The sequence below is a fragment of the Protobothrops mucrosquamatus genome, unplaced genomic scaffold (assembly GCF_001527695.2).
Source record: "Protobothrops mucrosquamatus isolate PMUCROS unplaced genomic scaffold, P.Mucros_1.0 scaffold2162, whole genome shotgun sequence".
Taxonomy (NCBI): domain Eukaryota; kingdom Metazoa; phylum Chordata; class Lepidosauria; order Squamata; family Viperidae; genus Protobothrops; species Protobothrops mucrosquamatus.
Genome location: NW_015388258.1, coordinates 165,754 through 176,410, shown reverse-complemented (window position 1 = coordinate 176,410; position 10,657 = coordinate 165,754). Strand labels below are relative to the sequence as shown.

Sequence of the window (10,657 nt, the reverse complement as noted above, 5' to 3'; positions counted from 1 at the left end):
GTATGTTGTGCGCCGCCCTGAGTCCCGTCAGGAGAAGGGCGGCATATAAATTAAATTAAATAAAATAAAATAAAATAAATCCCTCTCACAGTTACTGCTATTGAGACAGGTTTTACCTCATCTGTACCTGTACATTTGGTACGAATACATTTCTTTGGGAAGGGGATTCTGGTTTTGTTTTTCCTCCAGCCAACTTCATCTGCCGACTTTTTTTTAAAAAAAATCTAAATAAGTCAGTCATTGCTCTTGAGTCTTCTTCAGCAGGACTGATTCACAACCAATGGAGTTCAAGCAAGTGAGGCTCTTTTAATACTGATGGACTTTTTCATATTTCCACTTATGGAGATGGAGTGCTTAAAAACCTGCTGAAAGCAAAAAACCTCATTAGAAGGCTGTGTGTGCCACGGAGTGTCGAACAGCAGATCCAAACATTATTGTAGTCTACTGTACTTGTAAATTCCGATTAAGGTTTAGCTTCAGTTGCAAATTTTATGAACTGCTTTTAGGTATCGGTAGCCCACCTCTGAAATACACAAACTAATTAGTCCATTCTAGGCGACATAGAGACAACTGTGGAGCTAAATCACACCAAAGTGTCTCTGTTAATTGAGTCTTCTGAAAGGGGATGACACGAACAAGCAAGTTTTCTTTTATTTAATGAGGTCTCAGAGTAAAATCAAAATCTACTGTCCTCACCAATATTAAATTAATGCTGTGGATACTTTTTGTCTATAGGTCAACTGTGTTCACAATTCCAAGATCCATCCTTTGCAAAAAAAAAAAAAAAAGAAGGCCAAGATGTCTACAGAGCTACTGTCTGCAGAACATCCCCAGATCAAGACAGAAAAAGCCCAAGTAGTGAGTAGACTCTTGAAACAAATCTCACCTGGAGAATTTAATGAGGCCTTCAGTGACTTACGCATGCTGGTAGAAGATGATAATATGATGTGTGAAGAAGCACCCACTCTCTGTGCGGTGTACAACAAGGACCATTTCACACCAGTATGGACCAAGAAATGTGAAGTCCTCTTGACTCGCCACAATGAGCTGGAGGAGAACTACTTCCTGGATCCACAGAACCAAATCTCTTTCAAGTATGACCACTTGAGGAGAATACCAAGTGACTTCCAGGCTCACCCCGAAGAGGACAAAAAAGGAGAACTATGGAGGAGAGCCCTCCATGAGGCCTTGAAAGTTTATGTTGACAACCACTACCCTGATGGGCTTTGTAGCGTCTTCGTCAAAGACACAGCTATGCGGAAGATCTTTGTGGCTTGCATTGAGAGTCACCGATACAAGCCTTCTGCCTTCTGGAATGGCTTGTGGAAATCAGAATGGACATTTGCTCTAGCTCCTGCCTCTACATCCACTCAGGTGTCCGGGGTCATCATGATCCAGGCACACTACTTTGAAGATGGCAACATACACCTGACAGTAGTCAAGGATGCAGAGGAGACACTGCTGGTCACCGATGAAGCCCAGACAGCAAAGGACTTTGCAAAACTGGTGGAAAAAGTGGAAAATGAGATCCAGAGTAAAATAATGGAAGAGTACGACCACATGAACAGCAACTACATAAAGTATTTTCGGAGACAGCTGCCCATCATTCAGACAAGCCTTGATTGGGAAAAGGTTGTGACTGTGAAGACTGTGGAGGCTCGTGCACTCTAGTAGAAGTCCTGCTTCTGTGTAGACAGAGGGACAGGAGAAGAAAAGCAGCAAAGTTGGAGGAAGCATCAATTGATGGAAGTCTCGTCTAAAGTAAAGGAGCCAATAAAATAAACAGTGCAATAAAATGGAAGATGCAGGTCTACTTTTTCATAGGAAGATTTGGGAGAAGAAATGCAGACCTGGTGTATCCTGTAGAGCAGCAGCCCCCAATCCTTGCAGCTTGGCGGCCTGGCTGGGGGGGGAGAGAGGGGAACCAGGCCACACAAGTGGCAACCCAGGGCACGTACGCATGCAGCTCAATTTGCACAAGTGTTGGCTTGGCGCTTGCACACATGCAGCTCAACTTGTGTGAGTTGAGCTGTGCGCACGTGTGCACACACGCTGGCCCGCTCCTTGTGCAAGTTGAGCTGTGCACGCCACTTGCCTGGCCCGGTTCTGAATAGGCCACAGCCCAGTAGTGGGCCATGGCCCAGGGGTTGAGTATGCCTGCTGTAGAGGCACAAGAGGGAAGGGGAAAAAAGCAGAGTACAGTTTCAGGAAGGAAGGAAGGAAGGAAGGAAGGAAGGAAGGAAGGAAGGAAGGAAGGAAGGAAGGAAGGAAGGAAGGAAGGAAGGAAGGAAGGAAGGAAGGAAGGAAGGAAGGAAGGAAGGAAGGAAGGAAGGAAGGAAGGAAGGAAGGAAGATTTTTTTCTTATCCCATTTCAAGCATTCCATATATAACAGGAATGCCACAATTCTCAGCATAATGCCGGGAAAAGATGCCCTTTTCAAATATTGAAAAAAGCAGTCCCAGCATTTCCCTCCCGCTTAAGTGTTTACATGGCATTTGCAACAAAGAAGTGGTTGAGATGTCTGGCAATTTGGAGAGCATCCAGGGATTGGGGGGGGGCTCTTTCAGCCTTTGCCAGCAGGAGCTAATGCAGATGTCAGAAGTCAGCAGGAAGTCAGAGAGAGAGAGAGAGATCCACGTTACATAAAAAAACATCTGCTGTTATTCAGGGTGTACGTACAGATGTTTGCAATGGAATACACACTTATGTGGATTCCCATCCAAGCAGCATCAGTATCCCTTTTGTCCCGTTCTCTTGACAAGATGGGCCTTGAGGTATTTCCCAACCTGCCACCTTCTGGAGAAGAACAGTCCCAAAGACAGCTGGTGTAGCTGACTCCCACCCTGCTTCCAAGCAGCACAGCATTCTGGCGCTCATCCATGCATTGGAAAAACCGAAATGGACTGAGCTGCTAACATCAAGATCAGATGGTTTATACACAAGCAACAAAAGGTATTTCACATCCCCTCTCTCTTCTCCTTCTGAAAATTAATAAGCTTGAGTAGGGGGTTGGACTAGAAGACCTCCAATGTCTCTTCCAGCTCTGTTACTGTGTATTCAAGGGAAGAATCTCTGGATGCTCTGATGCTTATGGAAACACCAACTTTGCTTCACCCTGGACAAATTCTGAGAACCAACCTTTATAGGTAGAGCCCATCACTTAGATGGCCTCCCTTCCTTCGTGTGCTTTCTTTTCAAAGATGTCTCTCCTGCATTTTCCCAGCCTTTCACTTGGCTGATGTTTCCACTTACAGTTATAGCCGTTAACCCCGAGTAAAGATAAAGGAGGTCACTGGAAGTTCAGCTCTTGTCAGTAACAGAGTCATCAGAGAAAGTAGAACAAATCTATTGAGTTGTTATAGTGGGCTTTCATTTGGCATTTCCTTAGCTTGGGGGAGAGAGAGAAAAAGAATTGCTTCCTGTTTGAGATAATAGTGAGATGCATCAAGAGTCCACAACTTGGCGGTCCATCTCGCAGCCAAGATCTAAACTACTGTATTTTAGCAAAAGTCACTAAGATGCCAGAAGCAATATCAAGTTCTCAGACTTAAAAGCTTCCTGTGATGGAATAGGTTTGGGCCAGCATCCACAACACAATTCAAAATGGTGGCAGTTGTAGAGAAATCTTGGAAAGGGTGGCAAATTTTTTTTTAGCTCAATGCCAGAGTTGATCTAGGATTTATGAACTTCCTTGCTCAATTTCTGAGAATTTCTTCTGAGTTGGTATTGCTGTTTTATTTCTTTACTTACTCTGCCTTTGTTAGCAGAACTGCTGAACGGTGCCGATCTAACAGTTCACGATGGGGCAAACAAAAATACAGCAGGAACCTCATCCATCAATCTCTCCTCTGACTGTGTGCTGGGAAGAAGGCAAATTTTGACAGATGGCTAGAGCAGCAGGTTTCGCCATCTGTCGGAAGCTGTAAATATACGCACTGCTCAGCATTTTTTTGGAACGTCTCACATGTCAGATGTATGTAAAAATGCACGTCCCAACTGGCAGCCAGATCCCTAGGCTGACATCTGGTCTATAGTTTCTCTAGTGAGTTTGGTACTGGTCTAGTCCAGGGGTAGGCAACCTTGGCTCTTTTATGACTCGTGGACTTCAACTCCCAGAATTCTTGAGCCAGCATGGTTGCCTACCCCTGGTCTAGTCAATCAAGGAGGCCCTGCTCTACCTCCATTATTAAAGCATCATTATGCTCACTAGAGGGGGCTGCGATGGCTCAGTGGTTAAAGATGCTGAACTTGTCAACGGGAAACCTGCAAATGTGAGTAGATAAATAGGTACCACTTCCATGGGAAGGAAACAGCATTCCGTGCACCTTGGTATATACTTATGTTGGCCACATGACCATGGAAGTCTCCTTTGGCTAAGAAACAGAGATGAGCAGAGAGTCCAACACGACTGGACAGGGAAATGTTTTAATGATCACTAGAGAAAGACATAGACCAGAATCACCCTTACAGACAGATGTTTCTAGAGCAGTGTTTCCCAAGCTTGGCCACGTCCAGTTGTGTGGACTCCAAACTCCCAGAATTTCATCAACGGCTGTGCTGGTGGCTGCACTCTGGGATCTGAAGTCCACAAACCTGCAAATGGCCCAGACACAACCTTCCAAAGTCCTCTTGATGTTATAGCTTTCCTTAGTGATCTGGGCATTGTTGTTTCTCTTCTGACAGTCACATTGGTCACACAGAACAAACCAAAGTGGCTTGTTCTCAAAGATAGAGAAGATGCCGAGTGGAGATGGATAGCCAGCATCCCTATTGTGTTTTCATCCTAGTTGTATTCATCATGCAAATAACAAGGTTTGTGTCAGGAGAAGAGGGAAAATGGCTCTTCTGGATCAGAAAAATCCAAAGACAATCTCAGCTATGGGTTTTGGATGAGGGAACACAGCTGCATCAGACAGAGATATCCCTAGCAGCTGGTTAGGAAGGCATCTATTAGTAAAGATTAGGAAGTCCTTCAACCGTTCACAAAAAATTCAAGCTCTATAGCCTTTTCTAAATCAAGACATCATTCTTGTACTAGGAATGTCATTATGGGGCTTAAGAAGAGTTTTGATGTATATCTCCCCCATCTCGCTGTTTGAGGAGATAAAGTCCATAAAAATCTGTTTCACTCAAGATGAAAATTAATATCTCATATATCTTTTTCTTTTAGGAAGATTCATCACCACAGGAAAAACTACAGAAGACCCAAGGGAAATATAAAGTATTATTAAGAAAACAACCGATGACAGAGGGATATAGTTGTCAGTGGCTTTCTTACTTATGGTTATAGGATTTAAAGTAGATAAAAGAATTCATGGTATTGAACAACGTAAGACAGAATTTGAAATAGAATTGTGTACAAATGTTGAGTTAACTAAAAATGCTGGTTACAGCATACAGATGGAATCACAGGAGATGACCAGGCTGAGCTAGAGAGAGGGGTCAAACATGCCATTAGTCTTGAGTCCTTTTGTGCCCACAAGAGATCTAAGTCCAGCCCAACTTGAATTCCATTGACTCTTATCTACTGCCAACTCGCTTGGATTGTTATTAGTTCCACTGGTTAATTGTCCTCACTGTCAGGAAGTTTCTCCTTAATTCCAGGTTGCTTCTCTCCTTGATTAGTTTCCATCCTTTGCTTCTTGTCCTGCTTTCAGGTGCTTTGGAGAATAGCTTGACTCCCTCTTCTTTGTGGCAATCCCTGAAGTATTGGCAGCCCCTTAGATATTTATCCATTAATCTATAATTAAAGATAGATTAAACTTCCTTTCCATCTTTGCTGTGTTTTATTACAGAGCACTTCATTTCTGCACAGTGTGTAAAGCATTCTTCTGGATCTGCAAGTTTTTCCGGGCAGGGATGAATTGAATTGAATACTTTATTTGGCCAAGTGTGATTTAGACACACAAGGAATTTGTCACCGGATGGGGTACCGTTCCAGCCTCAGACCGATTTGTCCTCTGCTGTTTGTGGAAGCCAGGCCTCCAATAATGAAGGCACAGATTGCTACCATGACTTAAAACTGGGTTTATTAACAAATCTGCTAAAGCACAATAAAACAGTCGGAAAGAAAAAAAACAAAACCCCAGCCTGTGAATTTGCTTTCACAAATCGAAACCCACGAATGTCAATTCTTTCCTTCAAGTCACACTTAGGGCAGAGCATGTAAACAAAAGAAAAAAACAACAAAAACGGAGCAGGGCGTTGTTTGTACAGTTATGGCCGCCCTCTTTGTCTCTTTTGACGCCACCCCGATGGATGCTCCAGACTGGCATCGTTTATTTAGTACCACTGAAAGGGGCATCTCTACCAATGAAGAGGAAAACCACAGTGGGAAACAAAAATGATACTGCCCTTTTAGTCCGCTTCCGTATTTTATTTTTTAAAATAATAATAATGAGCCGCGCTGTCCGATGAATGCGCTGATGTTTTCTCTTCCAGTGGAAACATCATGAACTCCAGTCCTCCCGTGCCTGAGGATCCGGAGTCAACTTTGTCAGCCTTGCTCGGTTGCTTTCTGAATGGGCCCAGTTGAAAAAAAAGTCTCCACACGGCACGGTTAAGCTCTCCTTGGCCAGTAGCTTTTTGAGAACTGACCTGCAGTGTCTCTGCTCTGTTCTCTCCCTGCTTGAAAAACAGCAGTTCTAAGGATTAATCCCTACCCCTACATCCACTAAGCCAAGAACACAACACGAACTGGGAAACGCCCAGCTTTCTTAGCCAAACGGGCCCTACCTACCAATTCTAGACCACGCACAACATCTGGCCTAACACTGAGTTGTCACACTAAAGTACCCATACACATCACAGTGGCTTCCAGGCCTGGGAAGGGCAAAGGCCATGTTCTCGTAGGGTTCTTCCCCAGCTCTTTTGGTCCTTGCACCAAATGCTGGCTGCGATTCAACGCAGAGCCCTGGTGGCCATTCTCCCAAACCAAGAAAACCCACCTCTCCATCTACCACTCCTCCCAGCCTCCCCTCCCCAATCCTCCCATGGGGCACAGCCTCCAGGAAAGTGGCTTGCCAGAAGCCTCTTTTTACGTGGTTCCATTGCAGGGCCCAACGGTGAGTTTTAAGGCTCCTTGGTGGTGCAAGAGCTTCAGCGCTTTGAATTCCAAAGGCATGGTGTGAGGACTGGCCTGGGACATGTAGCCATATTTCAGGCTGTCATAGTAGTGGTACTTAACAGGGTTTTGGTCTGGGCCTTGGGGAAATGGCCAGAAACCATAGAGGTAAATCTGGTTGCAGAAGCGAGTTGCCAGGGTGTACATCAATAAACCAGTGGTGGGACGCTTAATGTAGACTTTGTTCGTCAGCCAATACCTGGAAAGGAACAAAAATCATATGAGAAATGGTTAACTTCCTTTGGCATGAGTTTGAGACCACTGGGGGGGGATACTTCTTTACACAAAATCATCATTATAGAATCAAGATCACGCGAAGTAATATTACTGCTTTATATAGACTCAAGATCACACGAAGTAATATTACCACTATATAAAGCCCTAGTAAGACCACACCTGGAATACTGCAACCAATTCTGGTCACCATATCACAAAAAAGATGTTGAGAGTTTGAAAAAAAAAAATCAGAGAAGAGCAACTAAGATGATCAAAGGCCCGGAGACTAAAACATACGAAGAACGGCTACGGGACTTGGGTTTGGCTAATCTAACCTTTAATTCTGGCTTTGCTATACTGTAACCCCCTTGGCTTTTAGTAAAAGTATACCTTTTTTTGCACAAAATGGAGTCGAGGGTCTTTCTTTCCTAAGGATCCAAGTCGAGGCAGGTGTGACAGTGATATTATTCTGAGCTACTTTCTCACACTTTTCCCTGGCTCCAGGACTCAATTCTCACTTTTGTCCTCCCTTAACAGTTCAGTGCACAAATATAAAGGCAGAGCTCCTTAGAAGCCCTCCATCGCTCCCTCCATCTCCTCTGCTTTGTCTCAACGGAGACGATGGAACCGTCCCAAATTTTAAATGTAGGATTCATCCCACAATTCATTCCCCTCCTGTTTTATTTCATCCTCCGTAGCCCGAGAACCGCTCACCCGCGTACAGCATGCAACAGTCGCAGGGACGGGTAGGCGGTGCGGACGTTAATGTGATGCTTGAGGATGAGTTCGTTGACCCACTCCACCCGTTCCTTTCCCCCCTTGGCCATGAATGCCGGGATCCAAAGGATGCTGCCGTTGAGGCTATGAAGGCGTTGAAGCAGCTTCTCCCGCCAAGTGTCATTCACCAGGTCCTCAAAGGCACGCTGGATGACGGAAGGGTTCATGGTGACCAGATCGGTCTTCGTTCCAACATCGTGGGTATATTCCTGCACTGGGGCTAGATTGCATCTGGAAATGGAAATAATTAGGATACAGGCTCAGGTTTTCCCTTTAAGGTTAAAGGGTCTGAAAGAATACAGTGGATTTTGTTAATATAAGTGGTGATAGTTTATAAAGATTATTAAGCGCAAACAGAAATACGTACTATTTCCACAGCAAGGAAGGGAAAAAAAAGCAGAAATTGATTGTTTTATTCCAAGAGGAGGATATATTTAATTACGGTTTTTTTTTAAATATGGAAATCACTTCTGGATTTTGTGCTTGTGATGGAAAAATATATATGAAACATTGACTTTGGTTGTGCTGATTGGAGAGATTTGTTGTTACGGAAATGGCTAGCATATACTAACGTGTCAAAGCAAAAAGCTTGTTCCATCTGTCGACAGCTTCTTTAGGCTCCCAGTTTAAAAGAAATAAGGAAGGAGCCAATAAGGAACTAAGCAGCCTAGTTAGGTGGTACGCTAGTAAGAGAGAAGGAGGGAAGGAGAGAAGGAAGGAGAGAAGGAGGGAGAGAAAGAAATTTCCCTAAAAGATAGCCTGCTTCTTTACCATCCAAGGACTGTCCTACCCTGCCTGGAGCTGAGGAGACACTCTGCCCTTTCCATGGGCTGTTACCTTATCACAAAGCTGTGGGTGTCAATTTCCTTGCCGCAGCCGCTGTTCAGCAGAATGCCCGAATTGCCCACGATGGCACAGGTCCGGTAATGCTTGCCCTTCAGGGGGGATGTCCTTGGTAAGAGGGCGTAGAGATTTTGGGAGACATTCATGGTGCTGGCTCTGTCAAACACATAGTGGATGATGTCTCCTGGTTTCAGAGTTCCCTTCAGCACCGAGATGTCTTTCTCGGCATCCAAAAACTTCAGGATGTGTTTTCTTTCAGAAGAGAAGAACAGAAAGAGCCATTATGCTTTAGGAATACTGCCTAGCCCTTCCTCCCTCCTTCCCTCCCTCTCCTTCCTTCCTTCTTTCCTCTCCCCTTCCACATCTCTCCCCTTCCTTCCTTCCTTCCTTCCTTCCTTTCTTTCCTTCCTTCCTTCCTTCCTTCCTTCCTTCCTTCCTTCCTTCCTTCCTTCCTTCCTTCCTTTTTTTCTTTTTTTCNTCCAACATCGTGGGTATATTCCTGCACTGGGGCTAGATTGCATCTGGAAATGGAAATAATTAGGATACAGGCTCAGGTTTTCCCTTTAAGGTTAAAGGGTCTGAAAGAATACAGTGGATTTTGTTAATATAAGTGGTGATAGTTTATAAAGATTATTAAGCGCAAACAGAAATACGTACTATTTCCACAGCAAGGAAGGAAAAAAAAAGCAGAAATTGATTGTTTTATTCCAAGAGGAGGATATATTTAATTACGTTTTTTTTTTAAATATGGAAATCACTTCTGGATTTTGTGCTTGTGATGGAAAAATATATATGAAACATTGACTTTGGTTGTGCTGATTGGAGAGATTTGTTGTTACGGAAATGGCTAGCATATACTAACGTGTCAAAGCAAAAAGCTTGTTCCATCTGTTGACAGCTTCTTTAGGCTCCCAGTTTAAAAGAAATAAGGAAGGAGCCAATTAGGAACTAAGCAGCCTAGTTAGGTGGTACGCTAGTAAGAGAGAAGGAGGGAAGGAGAGAAGGAAGGAGAGAAGGAGGGAGAGAAAGAAATTTCCCTAAAAGATAGCCTGCTTCTTTACCATCCAAGGACTGTCCTACCCTGCCTGACGCTGAGGAGACACTCTGCCCTTTCCATGGGCTGTTACCTTATCACAAAGCTGTGGGTGTCAATTTCCTTGCCGCAGCCGCTGTTCAGCAGGATGCCCGAATTGCCCACGATGGCACAGGTCCGGTAATGCTTGCCCTTCAGGGGGGATGTCCTTGGTAAGAGGGCGTAGAGATTTTGGGAGACATTCATGGTGCTGGCTCTGTCAAACACATAGTGGATGATGTCTCCTGGTTTCAGAGTTCCCTTCAGCACCGAGATGTCCTTCTCGGCATCCAAAAACTTCAGGATGTGTTTTCTTTCAGAAGAGAAGAACAGAAAGAGCCATTATGCTTTAGGAATACTGCCTAGCCCTTCCTCCCTCCTTCCCTCCCTCTCCTTCCTTCCTTCTTTCCTCTCCCCTTCCACATCTCTCCCCTTCCTTCCTTCCTTCCTTCCTTTCTTTCCTTCCTTCCTTCCTTCCTTCCTTCTTCTCTTGCTCTCCACTTCCATATCTCCTTCCTTCCTCTCTTGCTCTCCACTTCCATTTCTCCTTCCTTCCTTCCCTTCCTTCCTTCCTTCCTCTCTTGCTCTGCACTTCCACATCTCCTTCCTTCCTTCCTTCCTTCCT

The 10,657-nt window shown here is 44.5% G+C and overlaps 1 protein-coding gene and 1 pseudogene across 2 annotated transcripts in view; one reads left to right on the top strand and one right to left on the bottom strand.

Annotated features, from left to right (window-relative positions):
- Positions 1-798: 798 nt before the first annotated feature.
- On the top strand, positions 799-1,671 carry LOC107294943 (annotated as a pseudogene).
- Positions 1,672-7,037: 5,366 nt separating this feature from the next.
- ST8SIA2 (ST8 alpha-N-acetyl-neuraminide alpha-2,8-sialyltransferase 2) overlaps positions 7,038-10,657 on the bottom strand; it is a 14,249-nt gene continuing 10,629 nt past the window's right edge. For both annotated transcript variants that reach the window (XM_015824219.1, XM_029285744.1), the window contains 3 exons: positions 10,088-10,345; positions 8,055-8,348; positions 7,038-7,323 (listed from right to left, as the gene is read on the bottom strand). In XM_015824219.1, coding sequence (XP_015679705.1) covers positions 7,038-7,323; positions 8,055-8,348; positions 10,088-10,345 — 838 coding nt within the window. The remainder of the gene's footprint in view (positions 7,324-8,054; positions 8,349-10,087; positions 10,346-10,657) is intronic.